Source organism: Haemaphysalis longicornis, unplaced genomic scaffold (assembly GCF_048455015.1).
Source record: "Haemaphysalis longicornis isolate Haplotype H1 unplaced genomic scaffold, Haemaphysalis longicornis Haplotype H1 scaffold_9, whole genome shotgun sequence".
NCBI lineage: Eukaryota > Metazoa > Arthropoda > Arachnida > Ixodida > Ixodidae > Haemaphysalis > Haemaphysalis longicornis.
Window position 1 is genome coordinate 50,527,007 of NW_027526460.1, and position 24,513 is coordinate 50,551,519.

The 24,513-nt window shown below is 47.9% G+C and overlaps 1 protein-coding gene and 1 pseudogene across 1 annotated transcript in view; both read left to right on the plus strand.

Moving 5' to 3' along the window:
- The first annotated feature begins 405 nt into the window (after positions 1-405).
- LOC144151317 (GRAM domain-containing protein 4-like) overlaps positions 406-24,513 on the plus strand; it is a 97,933-nt gene continuing 73,825 nt past the window's right edge. Inside the window, exon 1 of the mRNA XM_077682326.1 lies at positions 406-741. Coding sequence (XP_077538452.1) covers positions 700-741 — 42 coding nt within the window. The 5' untranslated portion in view covers positions 406-699. The remainder of the gene's footprint in view (positions 742-24,513) is intronic.
- Positions 19,646-21,398, plus strand: LOC144151940 (peptidyl-prolyl cis-trans isomerase pseudogene; annotated as a pseudogene).

Below are 24,513 nucleotides of genomic sequence, written 5' to 3' on the forward strand. Positions count from 1 at the left end.
TTATCTCCTGAGCAACACACAATTGCGAGCCTACCTCACGCCAGATTTGGGGGTAAAAACAGGCTCATTTCGCTGTGGTACTACACGATCAAACCACACCGGTTGCTCAATCAAACTTTCTCTTTGTTATTTTATGTCGACCATCTTCCGTTCATCATCGATCAGACGCGGCGGCGGAGTATAGCAGACGACAGCGTCAGCCACCGCCGCTCCGGACGGAAACGACAGAACGCCTCCTCCGACTCTGAAGGAACCAAGAGATAGTGAGATGAAAAATGTAATCAATCGGCTCCCGCTGCTCCCGAGTGGCGCCGGTCGGCCTTGGAGAGGAGCCGAAGAAGCAGCCCCGAGGCGTTTGCGCTTTCTTGTGACGTCCGTCGCCGGACAAAACGCGGCGGGAAGAAAGAGAACGCGCGCCCTCTTGGCTGACCGCCCACCCGTGGCATGCTCAATCGGCGCGGTACGCGGTTTTTGAAAACGTTGCTTTTCCGCCCTATCGACAGCATTGGCGAACAAAGTGCCTTGGTCGACAGCGAGTGCGTGCGCGTGAGTGAGCTTGAGCAGACGGTCGCAGGCTGGATACGAGGGAAGCCTCGCTGAAGCAGACGACGGCGTAGCAGCAGACGACCGAGAGCAGACGACACAAGTGCCTTGCCCAAGTCTACGTCCTCGCGGGACGTGAAGCGCCCGGCCAACAAGATGCCTCTACGCTCGCCAAGACTCTTTAGGAAGGCGGACAAGGTATTGTTACTTCTGGCTATCTTTAGCGCAGACTATGCACTTAGAGGGATTACGGTGACAAATGTTGCGTTCGCCAGACCATTGTTTCCCACGCATCACCACAATTTTGTGAGCAAGGAGTTGCGAGCGCCTTCTTTTTTTTTTTTTTTTATTCTTTGGGGGCCTGACTGTTTTTTATACGTTTTCGGCGGTTAGACGCCTCAGCGTCCGGCGAGGCAATAGCCTATTCGCTGGTCTTTGTATTTCTTAAGGAAACAGCATACGTTATTCCCACAGTACGTTGTGGAACTTGCAACAACCACATTTAGGTTGCCTTGTATACCTGCACCGAGACCGCAACGTGACGTCATTACAAAATCTCGCTTTGTGTCGCACTTGGCTCGTTGCCGTCGAGTTCGTAATACACAGCCCGATCGTGTCTTCCGTGTCGGGTTCGCTTTATGCACTTCAAATATTTTTCCTTTTTACAAAGGCAGCATTACTACATTCTTTATTCACACCAGCACCTACAGGCGGAAGTCAAGGCGTTTAACGCTAACGTGTTGGGATATCTTGTCGCACATAATTTGCTTCGTAGTCTCGTACGGCTCTTCTTTGTTACGTAATTACTCTTATCCGTCCCGGTTTTAGCCCGCGGGAGCTAATTATGCGCAAGACGGCACTTCACTACTCAGGGATGTTTGCATGGCTGTTACAGCGGTCGAAATTACTTGGTCAGTCTTTTAAAATACCATTGTTTATTTGGGAATCTGGTTCTTTTTTTTTTTTCAGCCGAAAGGAAAGAGGACGTTATAACCCGGTCGCATCAGCATTTGTTAGGTTTGGTTTACTAAATATATATTTTAAAGCCAAGATCAGGGCATGCGACGCTGCCGCGGTAATAAGCAAAATCAGTGTTTAGAGGTTTATTTTCACCATCATCATTCCTGGATAATCATTACCGTCCTGCAGTAGATATAGATATGCTGCTGACGATGATGATGGTCTTTGTATAAGGGATGCAAATGAGACGTCTTTTCTGAAAATAACCCCTGTCTAGCGCGCTCTCCAAGCACCGGTGCTGGGTTGCGTACGGAGAGGCGATCCATGGGCGCTAATCTTGTGAATCGCTTCAGACGGCCGTGCAACCTCTACTGAATTGTTAGTACAATCAGTACACATTTTTAATAGGGAGCATAAAAATACTGCCGCCCAACAGAATGTTGATCAGTATAGACAACAAAACAACTACATAAAAAATGTTTCGTTCCAAAATAATTACACGCTCAGAGATTAATTTTGTCTTTGGAACTAAAATACGATTGCCAAAATTTCGCGAAGTGTCGAGAAGAACACTGGCAGACGTTTAAAACACTAGCGCAATCGTAACTCCCTGTAAAATTTTCAACAAAGAATAAAACAAAAATTACAGTTGCTTGTTTTGTGCGCAGTCACACGCAAGAAATACAAAAAAAGTTCACATAGGAGCAGAAAATTCTTGCCGACAGCATAAAAATAATACTTGAAACAGTAAAGGACTGCAGAACCCCTAGAGAACGAGCTGGAACGCATACAAACAAGAAGTTTACAATGCCAGAAAACTTTACCGCCGATCCCGGGTAACCTCGCCTGTCGGGTTCGCGCGAAAGCACGTCATCTATCACAAAGTGCATTGAAGCGTATGACCCCAAAACTATTTCATGCATCTGCTGGAGTTCGACACGCATCATAATTCAAGTACATTGACATGCTTGTATTTTACATTGACAGTCGTATCGCGTTATTTTTGACCGACCCGAAAACTCCCTGTAAAGGATGCTTCGCTGCTCGACTGTTTAAATTAGAGAAAGCCAACTTCATGAACAAGGTCATGACGGAACTGAACGCAAAAAAGATAGTTCTATAACAGCACATTTCAAATGAAAACGTGTCGGTTATGTTTCATATATAATTTTTAAATTCTGCAGGAATTACAATTTTTTTAGCGCGGCGAGCACGAATTAAGATATTTTTGGAGAAGCTCGTGAGGAAAAGTTCCTTCCCTTTATATCACAGCCATGAGTAAGTCAGACTGATAAAACTGTATTCTGTGTCGCATTTAAATGCTTGCATCGATTGGTAGTAAACAATGATGTTGGGTCATTCATTGTGATAGCAACTGTTTCAAAAATAAGCTGCTACGCTGACACCACTTTTGTACTGCATTCAACATTAAGAATTGCCGAACATTAACACTATACAGTCGAACCTCGTTGTAACGAAGTAGTATCGGGGCAGTAAATTAGTTCGTTATATCCGATATTCGTTGTAACCGTAGAGGTAAAAATCGGCTCTAATAAATCGGCAATCTGGCTCGCGCCACAATTCTAGGTAAAAAAAAAAAAAACGCGTTGTTCTAGGCTTCGAACCCACTACAAACGAGGTAATCCTTATCTCTCCCCTGGTGGCATTTCAAACTAAACAGACCGGAACGTGAGATCGTGAAATGACAACAGAACAAAGTTCATTCGGCAGAACAGGCCTGCGTTGTTATTTACTTGAAGGAGGATGTGGCTTTCGCCTGGTGGCTTTTCACCAAATGAGCGGAATGAAGTTTTTCACAGTGCTCACGCAATAAAGGGCCTTTTTTCTACGTGTGCAGTTTTTCAAGCTACTAAAAAGTGGTTGTTTTGCCCCATTTTTTTTTAAATTTTGCTTTTAATATGGTAGCGGTCGAGTTTTGAGCCTCGCGGAAACCAAATATTTCATCATTAAAGCCGATATCATGCGGCTTTCGAGGTTCCGGTATCGTTATAAAAAGAATATGTGTCATTGAAATAAAGCGTGGCCAAACATACTTCGTATTTCGTTCGCTATATCCGGTAATTCGCTATGTCAGTGTTCGCTATAATGAGGTTCGACTGCACCACAATATCTGAGCTGTACGCGAATTCCGTTCTAACTGCCTGAACGCCCTTATCTATTCCTACACATACTTCCTTTTCCACCAGATTCAAGATACCCCACTCGCTGCCAGCAAATTTATTGACGACGCAGTTGTCATTAAGGAAGACAAGTTTTTTGGAGCGAACTTCTGCCCCCCTTAACACTGACTCAAAGAATACACAGGCGGCGAAGCAGCAGTCCAAAGTGACGTGCGCAAGCGAGCGTCGGCGAGTCGAATACCGTGGCGTTTGCTCTGCAGGCTTTTATCTTTCGGCGCGAGTGTTTCTCGAGCCGCCGATTTACATCCACAACATTGTAGATCAAAGAAGATTATTCGAGGCTGGTGACGTTAGGGCGAAACGCTCTCCGTATCAGAATGAGTTAACCCGTGCGGCATATAAATAAATAATGAAACACGCGCTTCGCTTGGGACACACATAACGCAGCCGGGCACGGCCGGGCAGTAAAAGCAAAACATAAACAAACAAACTCAATGCATGGTCCGCGGCAATATCTGAGCTGTACGCGAATTCCGTTCTAACTGCCTTAACGCCCTTAGCTATTTCTGCACAAACTTCCTTTTACACCAGATTCAAGTTACCCCACTCGCTGCCAGCAAATTTATTGACTCGCACGTTTGCTTCATCCGGCATCATTTTCCCCATCCTGTTTACTTCGGCGCCGCAGCTCTAGCAAAGATAAACAAGGACCAGAGTGGACAAAACGAACCAAAAATAGCGAAAACAACAGGAAAACTACAGAAAAAGCGCGCTGGCTTGTCTCTCTCTTCATGCGAACTGTGTCGGTCCCCAAACGAGAGACATCGAGCGGGGAAAAAAGTAAGAAAACTCGACCTCGCCGACTTTCTTGTCGTGGCCGGACGTTATGGTCTTTCTTCAAGTACGAGTACGTTCAAGCGCGGGCGCAGCTAGAATGGATAATGCATACTCCGCTCTCCTCCCCCTCCTCCTCTTCTTCACGCACCATCCTCATCCTCCCCTTCTCGCTCTCTCCTGCTCTCTCCGCGAGTATTGTGCGTCGCACAATGGTTCGAGGATAACCGAGTGCGCGTGTTATGATCCCATCTCGTCAGCGCGTGGATGCATGTATATTACGATTCCGCCCGAGCTTCCTTTTCTGCGCACTTAATTCGTCGCGTGATCGAGATCCTGCTGCCGGCGTGGAGGCCGCTGTATGTTACTATCGGGAAAAACGCTGTGAGCGGCTACAATATCGATGCTGATGCGAAAAGCGACACGGGGAAAAAAACGCGTATACGCAGACGTTCTGTTACGATCGACGAGTGACTCACGGGAACATCGATCTCACGCGTGCGAGTATACTGCACGGCAGCGCGGGCTCGATCGAGCGTATCATAATCATTCCTGTTTTTAAGCCTCGATTCTCGTAGCGTTGGTTGCGTGGAGTAAAGGCTGCACACTCTGAGTGGTTCAAGGAGGCTCGATTTGGCTAGGGGATGAGCTCCGATGCTCTCGCTGTTTTGAGGGGTCCTGACCACATGACTCCCCCATGAATAAACAATATGATGGTTGACCATTTCGTGAGAAAGTCGTCCGGTGCAAAGCGAAGCTTACAAGACAGCAAGCTAGGCGGACAAGTCGATGCAGAACATAAGCTGACACGTTTCAACCAGGAGGCCCAAACAAAAAAACTGTGGCTGGTTCCTCTGTCATAGGAATCGGTAAAACACGAAAGTGAAATGTGCAGCGAAATCTGCAGCTGAGTGTGATTTGCGGGTCGGCGGCTGTCTTGTGGGTGGGCTTGACGAGCGACGTCCTGCTGGCGGGTCGCTTCGGCAAAGGTGTACTGGCGTCATTTCCGTGACGGATATGACGTCAGTGAAATGTTGGCGTATGCCGGCATAAAACACTTTCGTGTTAAAATATAAAACCCGAAAACGAACAACCTTAAGTATAACGTACTCTTTGGTTCTAAAGGTTGCTTCCCCGCAAGAAGACCCAGTGTGCAGGGGTGCAACCTTTACAGGCCGCTTGCTTCGTTGTACTGGCGTCATTTTCGTGACAGACATGACGTCACTCAAATGTTTCTGAATCCCGGATAAACACTTTCGTGTTAAAAAAACAAGTAAATGGGCAAGTAATCAACCATAAAACATTCATCAGCCATGTCACTTTGTGAAGGTGAATGGACAGCGAAGCTTGGGTGCGGACTATGCAGGGTGTCCCAGTGCGACGACAGAAGATAGGTAAGATTCAAAATGGAGACCGGGAAATTGTCTTGATGGCGCACTGCCCCAAGCGCTTGGAACGCCGACAACGTTAAGGTGGCGCGAACGTAGACATGTACGACACGGCAAGCCCAGCGTAAAACTGCGATAACTCTGTTACCTACTGGAGACTCCAATGGTCTTGCAAATGTTTGATAACTAATCTACTCAAGGTGTATATCCGAGTGATGAGACGTATAAGTTTGCAATCTAAATCATTTTACAGCGGAGCTGTTATACGGTAGTTTGCAAGAGATCGATGAGTGCGTAGACAGAGGGTGTAGACCAAATACTGCGCCGCACCCTCTCCACTCGCCACCTGTGCGTTGTCGGGGTGCGCTTCACAGCTGCGGCGCGCTATCTTCGCTTACCACTCGTGTCTCATCCGTAGATGGCGCTATAGCCAAGTCTAGGTGCAAACGAAATAATAAAGGATAAACAAAACTGCAAATAGCCAATGTGTGCTCTTTGGCTGGTGACGTCACGCGTTGCAAAGAGCACGTTGCGTTCCGGCCGTACAAAGCTCCGCTAGTCATCCCCTTTCACAGAGTGTAGTGTTACTGGTATTTTTTTTATCTTGAAAATGGTTCCTATAATCTACTCAAAAAAGCATATTCAAGTGATGAGATGTACGGGCCTGAGACCCAAATTAATGTTTCGAAGGGTGTGCGACTTTGGTGGTGACCGCGTGCCGATAAGGCACACATGTACCGGGGCGTTCGTTTTACACTGCCTGGCGCTATAGAACGCCTCGCGCTTCAAGGGCAGGTGACTTTTTGTTCGCGGGCATAAAATTTACCATCCCTTCCCAAAGAAAGTTGAGAGAAGCGCGCAAGCCAAAAGTGCGTCCAACCTTTGGAATTGCGTCCAATCGATCGTAAAACCTCCAAAGACCCAAATCGCAAACGGAGAACGAACCCATGCGACGATATTTCGCGCGCTAAGCAAACGCAACTACGAACGATCTAAATGTGTACCGTTACGTGGTTTATTTATAGATAAAGGCATACTGTTGTACTCCTTATTCATTATCGATGCCTGTATTGTCTTATCTGAAACAGTTCCTTTTTCGCGATATTCAAATAACCGTTTTGACACAGTGGAATCCCGGTTTCACGCACGCGCCGGGTGTCCAGAGATCTGATCAGAGCTTTTCGGTCGACCAACCGGTCTACGGGGAAATGCATTAGTTTTTTTGACTGGACGCCATCGGTCCTACTAAGAAAGCTTTCGCTTTAAAAATACATTGAGAACCCTAGAGAGGTTGTAAGCATATACGTACGAAATAAGCGACTGCGGGGCGCCGTCGCGAGGCGATCGCGCAATAGCAATTGTGAAACCGGCAGACACTAGATACGCGATCCTTGCCCTCTATAGCGGCTCACAAAATGAGCTTGCCGACTTGCCTTCTCTGTCCGTCACGTCCTAACGAGCCAATAAAGCACGAACACGCCGGATTCGGCCGCAGAGCCTCTAAGGACGTGCACCACTGCGAGTGCAGAGTGACGGGGTTCAATCTCAATCGGCGCACGAACAATTGCTCCTAAGTACAACACTCGGAAACCAAGGCCAGGGTTGTCATGTCAAAGGCGGGTTTTTTATTGCGCGTATTTTTACGACAGTTCGTTCCCTCCTGGTCGCTGTTGTTCACGGGAACTTGCCTCTGACACTAAATTACCGCCCTTAACCGGACGTGTTGCGTAATTGCTGATTGTGTTTAGATCTTTTAGTAGTCGTACGTACAGTCCTTCGACCGTTCCGCCTATGACGACGCTCGTACTCTGCCGTCCTTACAGCCCTGCATGTACGGGGCGGGAAGATATGTCCCGATTTCGTCTTCGTGCTGACCTCTATCTCAGCGACTTTCTCATTAAGACTATACGTCCTTTCTGTTTTTTTTTTTTTTTTGTAATCATGACAGTTGTACAATCAAGGCCACTAGTTTGTTTACTTCGTTTCATTTCTTTCTGTCTTTTTTTTTTATTACTTCTTACCTTCTTTCCTGCACGCATCCATTCATTTGTAATTTTCTATCCGTCCCGTTCTGTCCTTCCCTCTCTATTTTTCAGAATTGGTTCTTCTATTTCCTTACTTTCTTTTTGCCCATTTCATATATCTCTCTACCTGTCAATCCCTTTCTATTCCTCTCTCTTTATCCGCGCATTCTCACGGCCGTGGTACCGTTCTCTTCCTTTCTTTTTTTTTTCTTTCTTTAACGTGTTCACTCGCGAGTAGCGAAACACGTCACTCACAATTATTGGCCCAGCGAGGACTTTGTCTAGACCTGCGATGTACTGCAAAGAGCGCTTTACAAGAACATACTGCTGCATTAAAAGCAGGCGCTTCTACTCTCTGCTTTAACGGAAATGCTCAAGTAAGGTACAGTACGAATTACACAATTTACTAACAATTCCCGACAGATTTATAGTGTTTTCGCTAATCTTTTGTGTGTGTGTATAGCCACGCTGCCCGCTATAGTCGCCGAAGCAGAAGTGGTTACCAAAGTGTGCGCAACAGCCATCGTAAAAATACCAATCGTCAGTGGATACTGAAGGTTGTATTCGAATGTCAACATTCAAACGTCAGTAATACCACGTACACTGCATCTCGTTCGAAAAGCACCGCTGTTAATATTTTTTTTTTCTTTTTTTGAAATCAACAGGAATGCGGATTTCTGGGCGAGGTGGTTCTGGAACTTCGAAAAGATGGCAGCGCTAATGGATGAGGACGTGAGAGAAGACGACAGTCGTCCCTCCTCTCAAGTCCTCATCCATTAGCGCTGCCATGTTTTCGCAGTAACCGTGCCCGACTTGAGTTCACTTTTGCTTCAAGGCGCTTTTTTGTCCCTTTCATTCCTCACTGCCCGTCTAGTCACCGTGTCTTTCCCTTGCAGTCACTTTTTTTTTTTTTTTTGAACGGACTAATGCCAAAATGGAAGTACCCAGTCAGGACATAAGTGCGTGTGCTGAAACAAGTCCGACGACGTTGTCAATTTCGAACTTCATTTTGTAAGGAATGAAAAGGCGCAGGCTTTTCCCAGTTAAACACAGTTCGCAGACTCAACGAGCGGCTTTTGCATATGGATTGATTTAGGCTCAGTAAATTTAGAAAGTTTCAGCAACTTCAAAGCAATAATTTTTTTTTCGAGTGGGGATTTCTAAAAAAAACATTCATTAAACGGGCGAATTCTTTGAACTCAGAGGTATTCATGCAGAAGAGAAGACCAATCCCGTCGCTTGCAGCGTGTTACGTGACGGCATGACGGTGGCGACGGCGTCACGGGGTAGAGGGGACGGTTTGACCGAGCTGCACAAATGATCCCGGTCCCGGGGCGGGGACTTGGAGGAGCTAAGAAGTAGAAAGAACACACCTCCTTTATCTCCCAGCCGATGATGTCACACGTACCAATCCTCAGTGGTGTCCCCCATGTGAGTATTTTTAGCACCCCCCCCCTCCCCCGCCTCCTATTGCAACAACAAAAATTTGCCACACCCTTCCTAAAGAAAGTTAGTGCGTCCTAAAGAAAGAGGGTTCGTCCAATCGACCGTCAAACCCTCGAAGTCCCAACTCGTAAACGAAGAACGAACCCACTGCGACGATTTTTCGCGCACTAAGTAAACGCATCAACGGACGATTTAAATTTATACCCATACGCGGTTTATGAAATAAAGGTATACCACATGTACTCCTGCTTCATGATCGATGCGCGTATACTGTCTCATCTATGAACCGTTCCTTTTTCGTGATTTTCAAGTAACCGCTTTGACGCAATGAAATCCCGGTTTCCACGCAGGCGCCGTGCGTCCAGAGATCTTATCAGAGCTCTTCGATCAACCAACCCGTCTATGGGGAATTGAGTTAGTTTTTTTGACAGAACATCATCGTTCTCACTAAGAAAGCTTTCGCTTTAAAATACCTTGGGCACTGAAGTCTGCGTACGGGATCTGAAGGCGAAGGCTGCAGCGATTATCAGATTTCTACACTGCTGCACCGTGTTCGCTTCGCTTTCTTCGCTTTCGCTTCTTCGTATTTTGACGCGAATCACTCCGCCAGGCAGACTGGGCCGCACTTCATCGTGCACGCGGCAGCGTCCCAACAGTCAGAGCTCTCCTCCGCGTGAACCTGTAATACTCACGTGCCATCACGTGCATTTGTCACGGCGCACGTGCCGGGTTAGGGCAACGGTAACCACTCTCGGTCCCTGCTCTGGCCACGCAGGTTGAAATCCCACACGAACCAGAGTGTGTCTTCATTTATTTATTCTCGCTTTCCAGCGGTGGGCATTTTGGAACCAGTCGTGTCAACGGACGACGACAACTACGGCCACTTTTCTCGTTTGATGAGACATCCAAGGCTTTCGCATTAACAGCAAACCTCATGTTACTATAAAAATCCCGGGCCATCTTCACTAACGCGAAACCTGGGGAGGGACGAAGCATGCAGCGTATAAATGTATTCTTGGCGCCTTGGCGTTTTCGCCAACGGAAATGAAACCGTTGGGGGGTGGAAGTATACAGTTTTGCTGTAAAAGTCTCCTGTCTTTGAAGCATGAAGCGTTCTAGCGCGAGGCGCAAACGAGTGTCCCGGTGTTTTAGTACCGTGACTACATGAGACTACGGTTACGACGACGACATGAGACGCCAACAGCCCGAGCCCCTAAGGGGCTTCGCCCCTGTAGAACTAATCATAAGATGTCATACAAAAACAGCGCTCAAGACGGGACACAAAGAAAGAGGCAACACACACATAGCGCTGTGTCCCGTCTTTGTGTCCCGTCTTGAGCGCTGTTTTTGTATGAAGTAATGAACCAACGAGGTCAAACACTTTTATTGCATAAGATGTCACCAAAGTGTACTGCCTGCTTCACAAGCGCAGGATTCACAGTCTATAGGTTCGTGCTTGCATGAAACAACGAGATGTCCGTCTATTAGACGTCCAGGTACCATCATTACTATACGCGCGACTGTGGATGAGTGTTTTTATGCGCCGTCCAGTCTCTCCCTCCCCGTGTGTGTTCAATGACAACGCAGAGCGCATAATTACGCGGCAGGCTGGGCCGCGTGCGCGGTGCTTATGCGCTGACCGTGGGCACGACATCCGACGCAGACGCGGAATATGCTTCCCGGTGACCGCCGCGAAGCACAATCAAGGCCACGTGCCGGCGCTGTTATGCGGCTCACGGTGTCGTGCAAACAAGTTCCTCGCGAATGGCGCTTTGTGCGGCGAAGTCAGGGTCGAGACTCATGCGGAGAATGGAACACTGTCAAATATGGTAACCTTAAAATAGGGGAAAATATCAGGAAGGAAAAGAAAACGGCAGTCGAGCTTTCTTTGAAAAAGTTGTCGAGAGAGAGAGAGAGAGAGAGAGAGAGAGAGAGAGAGAGAGAGAGAGAGAGAGAGAGAGAGAGAGAGAGAGAGAGAGAGAGAGAGAGAGAGAAACTCTTTATTGCACCGGTGAGGTCAGCAAGACCATAGCCGCTTGACTTGCTGCGCCAGAAGAGGGTGAATTGGTGATGTAAAATATTCACTCACTCACTCACTCACTCACTCACTCACTCACTCACTCACTCACTCACTCACTCACTCACTCACTCACTCACTACCCGCCGTGGTCACTCAGTGGCTAAGGCGTTGTGCTGCTGAGCACGAGGTCGCGGGTTCGATTCCCAGCCGCGGCGGCCGCTTTTCTGATGGAGGCGAAAAGCAAAAACGCCCGTGTGAACGAGATTTCGGCGCACGTTGAAGATGCCCAGGTGGTCAAAATTAATCGGGGGCCCGCCACTACGCCGCGCCTCATCGGCTGCGTTGCGTCGGCGCGTTAAACCTTACAACAAGCAAACAAACAAACAAATAAATCGCGCACGCAGAGACAGACAGACAGACAGGCGAAACAACCACACGACCGACTATTTACTGTACTAGCGCTGTGCGTCGTTCCCTCTTCTTTTTGTCCCTGTGTTCCTTGCGCTGTTTTAAAGACGATAGTCTTTCTTGGGCCACTTAAACCCAGAAATTTTGGTCTGTCTGTATGTCTGTCTGTCTGTCCGTCTGTCTATCTGTGACTCGATTCAGTCACCCGGCCAAAGCAAAACAACGCCTGCGCAATGTAGTCACACCTAAATCTACCCGTCTATGTACGGTGTAATGTTCATACTTATCAACATTGTTGAAGAAGAACAAGACATTACGCAAATATGAGACACCAAATCAATACAGAAGTGATATTTGCAGTGTTCCTTTATAAAAAAATCAAACATGTTTGACTTTTGCGAAATTAAATACTTCATCAACTGCAGAAAAAGAATTCATTCCGCCGTCGCCTGCTGTCGCCCGCGCCACTATAGCTTCTGGTGCCATTTTAAGAAATCAACCGGCAACAGTTACGCAAGGTTCCACTAGATAGGTTCCACGTCCTGCTTGCAACGCACGTGGAGTAGGGAAACGCTGTTCTATAAACGTTGAAGCAGGGCGCCTCGATTAACGCGCGTCTTCGCCGTACGGCAGCGTTCGCACCGCGACACCCGGTTTGGAGCAGTGGAACACGGGAAATTAAAAATGATTTAAGCAAACCTTTGGCGTCTTTACCTTGGGAGGAGCGCGACGCAAGAGGAACAAGATGAGAGGTGAGCGGGAAAGCGGAGGGAGGCATTTACTTCGTAAAAGCCGATAAAGACTATCGTCTTTTGACGGCATTTGCAACGAAAGGAGCAGATACGCGGTCAATTTTTTCATCATGAATCTGAATCTGCACCAACTAGCCCAACTTGCCATCTTACTATCGAAAAGTCCACCGAGTATTTATTTAGAGTGCACTGTTGAAAGTGTACAGTGTACACTGTCAAGAAAAGTTAGCAGCGCTTTTTTTGCACGACATGCCGTTCCCCGGAACCGCTCAGGGTTCCCGCTGAAGGAGATTTGGGCGGGCAGGTGCGGGAAAGTCCAGAGAAACTTCAGTGGCGTTTCGTTCCAGTTCGAAATGAGGACGTGTGCATAGAGTGCGTTTTAGGCTCTCGCCAACTGCACAAGTCGGGCAAAAGTGGGGAGATGTCAGCCAAAGCTAAAAAGAGAATGATTTGCGCATAGGCCTCATTGAGTCGGATCCGATGCAGGACAGCTTCATCACACTCACAGAGGCCATTTGGAATGGCGAATCTGCATTCTGGGTCGATTTTGTGCAGCGGCACGTAGGTTTCGCTGGAGTCGGTGGTACAACGAACGCTGAGAGCTCTTCGCAATCGAAGAAGCAAGAAAAATTCGCCAAATACATGAAGATAAAGGAGGCTGTCGAGTGCATAAAATAAGACTGGCGAGGCTTCTTTTACAGGGAGGTAGGTGGGAATTGCATGATGTGGCGCGGTTTTTTCCCTAACAAAATTTCCCAAACGGTGGATGCGTATCGCGTATACCCGTTCGGTCGCGACTGGAACGGCACCCCAAGTTTTTCACCCGCGTTGCGCAAAAGTGATTCAGCTTTCGCCATCGACTTCCTTGCATAACGAACTGAGTCTGACATTTAATCCCAGAAACGCTAACTGATAAATGTGGTTTCTTTAAGCCATAGCTCTCGTCTTTGATAGCACAAACTCCTATGCGGTTTGCAGTGTTGCAGTTCCCTTCTGCTCCGTGTGTGGGGAAGGAAAAAGTTGCGACGCCTTAACCCTATGATGCCCAGCGTTGCTTAGGAGCAACAACCAAAACAATAGAAGGCTCCACGCGTGCGGGATCCCAACCATCAGCACCTGAAGCTCGTCTCATTAAAGTTTCTCTCACTCATTCGCTCACTCCTGCGCTTTGTGGTTCTTTCGACATTTAACTGCATCTGTTGAAAGACGAAGGTTCCCGGACCTTCAAAATTTTAAAAAGACAGGGCAGCATGTACTTTCGTGCGTTAAAAACGACCCTTGTTTATGCCTGTCGACTCTCATCGAGCCCGGCGGCTCGAAGTACTCGTGACAGGCAAACGAAATTGTGAAATTTCATTGTTATTACAAATGACAACAATGCAAACTTAAAGTTTATGGTACCGACTTGAACCACGAAATGAGCGCGTGTATATGATGATCAAGGTAGCATTCTTGTTCAACTGATATATGGAGCAGCAAGTTCCCGATGTTGCCCAGAAGCAACCCTCATTGTGTCCGTTTTATAAACTTAATTTTTTTTTTCTGACTTTATATTGCTGTAAACTTTGAATTGGTTTGCTTATGCATATGTGTTGGGTTTTACCGCCCGGCCGCGCCCGGCTGTGTTATGTGTGTGACAAGCGAAGCGCGCGTTCCGTTCTTTCTTTTTATGCCGCACGTGCGGGTTATCTCATTTGATAGGGAGAGTGTTTTTCCCCTGTCGTTACTGGGCTAGAATAATCTTCTGTGATTTCCAGAGTTCTCGATGTAATTCGACGGTTCGAGAAACGATCACGACGAAAGATAAATGCTCGCCGAGCAGACGCCGCGGAATTCGATTCACCGACGCTCGCCTGCGCACGTCACTTTGTTGACTGCTGCTTCGCCGCCTCTGTATTTTTTGGAGTTGTTAAAGGAGCACAAGTTCGCTCCAGTAAACTTGCTTTTCTATCAAGACAGCTGCGTCGCATTTCGCTGCGTGACAATATTTGTGATATCATAAAAATCATAAAAATGTTTTCGCAATCTTATGCAAAATATTAAAGTTGTGGTCAGCAAAGAGTTATTTTTTTTTGTTTTCACATGAAAGCTGCTTACGGCTCGATTGCCCCAATTTTTTCGTATCGTCGGGATATACTTTGCGGCAAAGCCAACTTTCTCGCACTCTGTAGCTTTCAATCAAATGTAGATTTCTTGGATAAAATTTAGATCATTTAGCCGCTCAGATGTCTCCATCGTTACGTCTAGTAGCGTTAATTTGTCATATTTAGTTAAGTTCACCATGTTGTTGTTGAGTGTTCTAAATTTCTGTTTGCTGACAATGACCCGTAAGATGTATGCCAGGAGATTGCTTCTTTTCTTCTGTGTTCACTCGGCTTCTCGGGTTCGATCGTCTTCGTGCCGACTATTCGACGGGGGAGCCCCGTCAAAATACAAAAGGGGGCCCGCCTAGCGCCTGATAGGTAGGCCACGCATTGAGCCCGGAAGAGTGAATCCCCTTCGACTCCTTTTGTTTGTTTTGTTAACAGCGCGTGTCGGCGCCCTGTTATCTTATCCGCTGCTTCATACGGAGCACCCGTTTGCTCCGTCTGTGGAATGGCACGCCCAGCAATTTTGTTTGCTAGCACGGTGTAATATTCTTACACCGTGTTTGCTAGGTAAAGGGTGTCACCCTGCCTTCACTAACCTAAACTGTTCTTATCTGACCGATCGTGTTCTCAATTTAATTGGATGGTTCTGGAAAGGAGAGCGTTCCGAGATAAATGTGTGAAGAACAAAACGCCACGGCTTCCGATTCGCCGTCGTCCAACTGGGTACATCGTTTGTTGACTGATCAATCGACGCTTGCGCTTTTAACAACGAAGCTGTTGAGGAAATCGTTTGTGTATGGTGTCCGCAGTTAAAAATACCAAGAAAATGCCGAGCGCTCGTGCACGCGTGCCTCGAGCGCACGTTCGTCAAGCTGCGCATGAACACTTAAAAAGATTGGCCAATATTGGAAAAAAAAAAAAAAAAAACTCCAGCGTTCACCGCGTCTCTCAAGCCCACGTTCGTCAAGTCAAGCATACCCACTTAGGGAGATTGGCCAGCATTGGCCACAAAAAGACTCCAGCGTTCGCCGTATCGTGGCAACACTTGCTCGGAACGAGAAATACACGTCATAGCGTACGCCCCTCGTTTGTTCGTCCTCGTGTCGTCGTGCGCATGCCGCTGTACGGTAGAAGAGCCGCGACTTGAATGTCGAAGCTGCTGCAGGTGATGATTGAATCCACATGGCCCGGCCTATGCGGATAGTTAATTCGCACGGCCGAGGAAGAGGCCGCTCTGCTTCGAGAGGCTCGGCGTGCAATGCACCCGCTTGAGACGATAATTCGCGCTTGATTGACTGTAGGGTTTAACGCGCCAACGCAACGCAGGCGATGAGGCTCACCGTAGTGGAGGGCTCCGGATTAATTTTGACCACCTGGGGATCTTTAACGTGCGCCGAAATCTCGTACACACGGGCGTTTTTGCTTTTCGCCTCCATCAGAAAAGCGGCTGCCGCGAGAATCGCACCCGCGACCTCGTGCTCAGCAGCGCAACGCCTTCCACTGAGCCACCGCGGCGGGTGATAATTCGCGCTTGCAGAGTGCCGTATACGAAAACGCGGAACAAAACGACGAACTCACTTTCGCCTTGCTCAGCTGAAGGTCATTGAAATGGCATTCCACCGACGCCAACCACGACACCACAACGATGCTAAAACTGAACTTTCTGTCCGTCAATGATCACATACAACAGCTCCGCCATTCAATTATTGCGCGGAAGTGCAAGCTTCCCTGAACTTTTTTTAGATTACTGCGCAACCAAGTTCCCTCCAATGAACCATATGTAAAAAAAAAAAGCCCGTGTGTTCTTTTCTGCGAGGCTTTTCTTTTTTTTTTTTTTTTCGGAAATGAGCCTTAAAGCATCTCACAACTGACCAACCGCTCATTCTACTCACTTGCAAAGCGCCCACAACCGGTCTGCAGAGTGCCTCCCACTGCTTCAATAAACAGCGTCCTTGCCGTCATTCGACAACAATTACACGATCGGCAGCGGGGCTCTCAAGGCTGCTGCGCCGACGACAAAACGACCGCGGCAAGTTTCGAGGGGAAGAAGAAGCAAGCGCGCACGACGCAAGGCCACGCGAAGACCGCATGGACGACGTGCACCACCGCTCGGTTCCCGCTCTCGTGCGCCCCGCGAAAACGTCCCTTGCCGTCGCTTGGTTAAAAGCTTTGTTCGCCACCGCACATACGCGCTAATTGTCGGAATGTCCTTAAATGTGAAGCAGACATGCGGACACCTTTAAGCGGACATGCGGACACATGCAGACACCTTTAAGGCGAGTAGGCGGACGTCGGTCTCATTGCGAAGGGACTCATTATAAAAATCTTTAAATATTCACCCCAGTCTATACTTTTCACCCCGATATCGTCGTTCAGCTCAATTCAGGATTTAAATGTGGACTGCCTCAAGGACATTCCGAAAGCGGGAGTGTCTTTCTGAAATTTGGAATAAATGCCGTCCGTCCGAGGGCAGCCGGAGGGTTGCGCTGAAGGCAGATATTTTCAGGCGGCAAGGCGAACACGCACGGCCAATCTACAATACGCGTGCATACGGAACGCCCTTACTACAGTTGACAAATTTGAAAAACCAAATCGTTATCCTTGACAGTGCAGTCACACTAGGCCGAATAAACTTAGCCGTTATGAAGGGGAAAAAAAATACTGCGTTCATACAGTGGCAATCTCATCTTGCTTTCGGCTGTCTTGTGTGATGCGTACAATAAATAAATTATGATTAATTGATTTTCGAACAAGGTAGCGGCTCAGACCAGTACCAACGTTGCGATGAAGAGACTTGTCTTTCTCAAGGCATACGTAGTCTCCTCGTCAAAGAAACGTCTCCTTGTCGAAAAGTTAGCATTGGTGTGCACTCAACAAGGTCAGCCCGGGCGGAAACTGACCCACAACTATATAGTGCCACCAAGTTTTCGACGGATACATAGCATTTCAAACCTGTGTTGGCAGGACAGCAATTGAGTGCGATAGTAGAGGCATTTTTTTTACCTGAACTGGTTGCACCGGTGCAAGCAGTGCAGCATATGTTCATTTTTTTACTAATTGATAACCCCGGTAGCACTCGACGCTGTTCTGCACGACACTGCACCAACCTGCACTAGTTCAGGTAAAAGGAATGCCCCCAGCATTTCAAGTTTAACAGGAAACCTTGTTTTATATCTCACTCACTTCGCGGTATCTGGCTGGCTATCGGGTCTCTTACGCCCAGCCATTCATCACGGCTGCCGTTAGCGTAAGTAGCGGAAGCGGAAGTGCGTGACGCGCGTGCGCAGTAGAGCTGCTGCGAGTGACAGGGTAACGTGCAGAGCGGGGCAGCATAACGCTGCGATCAGGCGAGAAGGCCGGAGCGAACGGCTGTCCTTGAGAAGTCTCGGCCTCGCACACGGAAACAGACTCATGGACCGACCAGATCTGAATCTGGCAGATTTTCGGTGGCCGCGTGTGCTCAGCAAGTACGCGCACATTCATGGTTACGCACCAGCGATCCCGATGACAACGACCGGACGGTCGAGGTATTAAATAAAAGAGAGAGAAAAACAATGCCACACATTTCCATCCCAATACCGCCCCGCAATTCCCTCCACTACGGCGCGCCTCATAGCCCAGGTTTAGCTTCGGCAAGTTCGGCTTGTGTGCGTGCGCGCGTGGAGTTAAAAGAAACGCACCTGTCACTTCCAGGCTGGGATCGAACCAAGGACCACAGTTCCGAAGCGGGAATCGAGACGCCTCGGCTTCTTCGGTGGTAAATTGGGGGTTTTGTACGCAACACTTAGGTTAGTGTCACTAGATAAGGGTACAGAGTATCGGTACTATTTTCTCTTATTGTTCCGTGCCGCCGCCATGATCACTGGTCAGTTCGCATTGCGTGACGTTTGTTGACACCGCGACTGTTCATGGGCTTCGCCATTTTGTTGTTTATGCGTTTCAGTCGGTCAACCCTGGTAGACCTATAGCTTGTCCTCCCTGCTCTGCGGCTGCGCGTGACTAACGTCGTTCCGAACGCGAATGGAAGATAACGTGTGTAGCAGATATTCAGCAGCAGAGCTGTGTGCGGCATCTTCGGCAGCAGACTAATACCGACGGAACAACCTTATCGTGAGCTATGGACGTAAAAAACAGCGTGTCACGCAGTTCGGTTGGGTGAGACGTGAAATTACGTCATTATTTAATGTTATTACGACAGTCGCGGCAACAGTCTCAACCCGGCCTTAGCGGCGAGGCCGTAGATGCGGCAATCTCGCAACACTGATACCCGCCAAAAACAACAAAATGGCCGCCGTTGGTGACTTGCGCGCCTCAGTGGCAGTACTATGATACCTTATTCAGTGACACTAACTTATGTCATTGCGAAAACCAATGGGGCTATTCGCGACAGAAGGTACATGTGGCATGTCCGCTGGATTGTTGCCTAATTGCGTCTAAAATTTGTCACGTGCTTGTTGGCTTTGCATGTCTGCCAGCCGGAAGCCCGGGAAAAATTTGAGGACTAATTAGAAATGACTTCCGCGGTCATAATTCTCGATTTCCCTGTTCCCAGGTTCGGTCGAAAATAGCCACCGCACCCCACTTTGGAGACGAATTAGAGTTTAATTCATGGTTCGTAAAAATTGCCTCGGCGAAAAGCGGCGGACATACAGGGCCGCTGCTTACCTGGGGTCAAAAGAAGTGAAACTGCTTGACCGAACACCCGAAGCCCCAAATACGAGATCGACCTGAAGGTGCGGAGCCAGTCAGGCTGAACAACGTGAGGCTCTACAGAAAACCAAGCTCACGAGGACCTCGACTTCCAACTAACGCAGGAGCGGAATTTCGACATGCGCCCGTTTTAGAAACGTCCAATCTGCGTCTGCTTCAAGGAGGAGGAGGAGGAGGAAAAACTTTATTGTGAGCCTGGTGATGTGGGAGTGGGAGTGGGCCCTCAGTCCAGGAGACCATGGGACGACCTTGCTGTCTCAGCCCTGGACACCAGGAGTTGCTGTGCATCCAAGCCGGCGCTGGTCGTCAGGTTCTTCCACAGCTCAGAGAGGGGAAGGGAAGTGGGTAAAGGTGGGAGGGCTGGATTGTGTGCGCACCCCAAGATCATGTGTATGAGGGTACATGGGTGGCGTAGTCGCACACCACTGCAAAGAAAGCTGCAAGCGTTTTGGGAGGGGCCGAAATTTCGTGTGCCAAAGGGGGCAAAGAGGGGAAAGACGACATCCTCGCGATACTACCATGTTACAAATTACGTCATAGTTTTTTTTCCTTTCCTTTCTACAAGTTACCTCTTGTTTGGGAGCTTGATCCCACCGCGGTGTAGTGTACAGTCTTCTTGTCCCTGGACAAACCCCCTTCGTGGGTACGCGCTAATTGCTTTTGGGGTATCATCATCATAGTGATCATTATTGTCTCTGTCGTCGTCACTGCAATCCCGATAATTGTTATTAATGGGCAAACTTGGGTTTTAATTATAGCGAACTTTCATTTCACCGTCTCCTTTTTACGGTAAATAAATTACTATTTCAAATTCCTATCGAAACCTGGCCAATCTCCCCACCTGGGCACGTTCCAAAACATTGATGGCATCATCATTATCGTTATCATCGTCGTCATCATCATCCCCGTCTTTGTCGTCATCGTTGTCGTTTGCAGCGACTGTACCGATTGTGAATAAAACTCTTAATGGTCGCATAAGGATCATTTCTAGGACATATCGAAAAATTCCTATGACATCTCGAAAAATTCCAAGTGTCTTCTCAAGGGGGAAAAGAACTTGTGCCAGACAGCGATGTAGCAGCTATCAGCAATCTTCCACTTATTCATTCTTATTAAAAACAGCGGAAGGACCGACGAGAAAGGCGTAAAACTCGTTCATGAACGCAATAATAAAAGTCGGAAAAGATGAAAAGGAAAAAAAAAAACATCATGCGACAAAAAGAGAAAAAAATCCGGAATCCAGCCGCCATACCGTAGCCGCAGCCGTTACCGTAGCCACGTCAAGGCCACGTATTCATAGCGTCGCTGGCGTCGCTCGGAAGCACCTCGTGCTCTGTCTTTGTGGCGCTCAAGCCATCGAACGCCGCTGCCCAAGTCAGCTCGGGCTGCTGTTCCAACAGTGTTGTAGAGTGCAATTGAGGCGTAAGTCCATCTAGGAAAGGCGCACACATGGCGAAGCCGAGGGTGTTCTTCGACATGACGGCCGACGGTGCCCCGATCGGGCGGATCGTGATGGAACTGCGCGACGACGTGGTGCCGAAGACCGCCGAGAACTTCCGCGCCCTCTGCACCGGTGAGAAGGGATTCGGCTTCAAGAACTCGACCTTCCACCGGGTCATCCCCAACTTCATGTGCCAGGGCGGCGACTTCACCAACCACAACGGCACCGGCGGCAAGTCTATCTACGGGAACAAGTTCGCGGATGAAAACTTCCAGCTCAAGCACACCGGCCCGGGTATCCTCTCCATGGCGAACTCAGGCCCGAACACCAACGGGTCTCAGTTCTTCCTCACCACTGCTAAGACGAGCTGGCTGGACGGCAAGCACGTCGTGTTCGGCAGCGTCGTGGAGGGCATGGACGTCGTCAAGAAGGTCGAGTCCTTCGGGTCGCAGTCGGGCAAGACCTCCAAGAAGATTGTGATCAGCGACTGCGGCCAACTGTGAGCACGAACAGAACTTCGCCAGAGCAACGCGGCTACGCCTCACATGCTCATACTCCTTCCCTTCACTTTCTTCCGTCACTCAAGCTCACTCCTTTCCCTTGACTTTTCAATAAAGTCAGTCCTTCCTCAAAATTTCTGTTGATTGTTGTTTGAACATTCTAAGGCTAAGACAATACCCGCCGGTCTTTATCGTAAGTGTCGCAAGACCTGTAGCGTGTGTGAGCGAAAAATACCTAGAATTTCGCCGAGGCACATTGTTGCATGTCGAAATTGACAGGTGAAGGTGGCGGAAAAGGCAAGGGGAGATTTACTAACACGAAATTAAGCCAGAAAAGGGAGCTGCAAAAAAAAAAAAAAAAAACGTCCCTTGCGAGGCGCCGCTCAGCCGAATCAGCGTTCTAAGAGCACGTGCTAACTTCCACGGGCTCTCTTCCACCTGCCCCGCTGAAGTTGTTGATGATGATGGTGTTCCTTGGTTAATGGAACATACTCAAACAGGGGGTGGGTCAAACATAAGGGGAATGAAAAAAGATCTTATTTGTTTACAGGCTCCTGTAAATGGGACATTTAAAGCGTTTGAAAATCCTTTTGACAGTAAAATCGAAGATTGAAAAAAGAGAGGATTGGAAAGACCTAAAACCAATTACGTAAGTTACCAGCGTAAAAGAATCGAATCAGAGCGGAAATAGATTAGAGCTCAGAAGGGCAGAGCCCACATCCCCGGAAGCAGAACCCCGTTTCGGACGCCCCAAGTGAAAGGAAGTGGCACCTCCAGCTGTTGTTGTATGACCCATTCGTCGTCGTCGTCTTCGTGGCGTCATAGCAGGCGCTCTCGACACAATATTAAAGTGGCTGGACTGTGGCTTAATTCGTCCCGTTACAAATACGTTAACACGGTTGAAAAAAAAAAAATCACCCAACAGTCCTCTGGGAGTTATGAATTATGCGTAAGCATTTGCTGCTAATTGCCAGTTATTTGTCGTTATATGTAGCTGTGTTAAGTATAATGGCGAGAAAGAACGCGAAAACGTCGCGAAATTTGAAATGGGTGGTTACAACGCCGAAATGTTAACTAGGTCAGCATGTGTGGACGAAGAAATACCGATTGGTATCAATGTTCAGGCATCTTCCGAAACTGCCGTAGGAGCTTGGCACGATTGAAATGGAGAAATTTGTTAACTGTTAAATGCGACACATGGAGCGCTACAGAATGACATACGGCTTTCCCGATAAAAAATAAATTACGGTGAATGGTTGGAACTTTCCGCAGGATGTGAAGGCGAAAGACCATTAGACCTTCTCTTTATCTGCTGTTAAACTTTTAAAGACGATAGTATTTTTTGGGCTACTTAAACGCAGAAATGTTGGTCCGTCCGTCCGTCCGTCCATCCGTCCGTCCATCTGTCTGTCTGTCTGTCTGTCTGTCTGTCTGTGACTCGATTCGGCCGCCCGGCAAAAGTAAAACAAAAGCTGCGCAATAGTCTTATATACCCGCAGCCAAATCTAAGCGCCTAAGTCCGGTGTCAATGTTCATACTTTGTTGAACATGTCAACATTGTTGAACAAGACATTACGTAAATATGAGGCAGAAAAATCAATACATAAGTGATATTTGCAGTGCTACCTTATTGAAAAATTCATGAATGCTTGGTTTTCGCGATAGAAAATGAAGTACTACATCAACGATATAAAACCGTCGCCTGCTGTTGCCCGCGCTACTCTAGCTCCTGGCGACATTTAGAAATCAAACAGAAACAGCAACGAAAGGTTCCACTAGAGGATCCATGTTCCGCGTGGAACGCTCGTGGATTAGGGCAACGTGGTTCTATACTTAAGGAAAAACAAGCGCTACAAACGAGGATAAAAAACAAAGAACGACGAGACAGATGCGCTACTAACAACTGATTTATTCCAAGGAAAGACAGGGATATAAGTAGCTTGTCTACAAACAAACAAACATACACAAAGGATGAAAGATCTAAAAAATACTATAAAAACAAAATAGTCACAGCTCAGACAACAATCACACCTTTTTCTCGCATGTTGTCTAGGATCCGGTACTCCTTCGAAAACAGTGAATAGCGATGCTTCACTGATACAGCCTGCGCTGTTTTTCTGGATAAAATACGCTTCGCGCAGTTCTCGCGCCACGGTGTCACGACTCTTTCCTATAATGATTGTTTCTGTCAGTCGCGGAAGGCATCCTTTGCCACACTCGCGGCAGTGATGAGGCAAATGCGACCCGGTGCTATTCTTCATGGAAAGATCATGTTCCCTGAGGCGGTCATTTACGCATCGGCCGGTTTGTCCGATGTATGTACACCTTACCGCAAGTGAGCGGAATTTGGGAAATTACGCCAACTTGGCAGTCCAGCCAAGTTGGCGTCGTTTGGTAAATGACGCCAACTTGGCGACTGTTTCGCTTTCTCGGCTCGCGCTGCGTCGTCCTTTCTCAAAGCCCTCCTCCAACCAACACCAATCCTCCTCCCCCACTGCTGTTTCCCTTTCCCGGCACGAGCTCCTATTCTCGGTACCTAACGATTTTCTGTATAGTTAAATAAATTGATTGCGCTAAAAAGGGGGACACGGACGAAGTGTCCTCACTTCGTCCGTGTCCCCCTTTTTAGCGCAATCAAATTATTTAACAATGGAGTACCCAACGTTTATAAGTATCTATAAACGTTGGGAGTACCAACGTGCCCAGGACGTCACCCTTATTAAGTTGATTTTCTGTACCTCACAACACGTTCCATGAAACATTGAGATCTAATGCATCCGCCTTGCAATAATTTCGCAACCAAAAAGAAAAATACTGCCCACGCTCAAATCTATACAAACGTATGCGCCAATGCTAATCGGCCATCCTGGGTGAAAAATAAATTAAACTGCTTCCAGCCCATATAGTCCACACCCACGAGCGAGATTGGCCAAGAATGAGTAAATGCTGTGCAGGCCACGCATTAATGCTTCCTTGCTTACTCTCTCGATTACTTGCTTGCTTTTTTTGTTTTAATGCTACATTCCTGCTGAGTGCGTCGCATTTTATGATATCGACGTCATTCTCAGGAAAGGCCCACTTTTTTTACTTTGTTTATCTTTGTCCAAATGAGCTCTCACTGAAGGAAACACAAGCACGATACCTTAGAAGTAAGGTTCGCGACACGACACTTTTCCTCTTGCGCTATGTCGGTGAAGGACGTCCAGCAACGCTGCTTTGCGTTCGCACCACGGTAGTTGCTATTACGGGCACACTG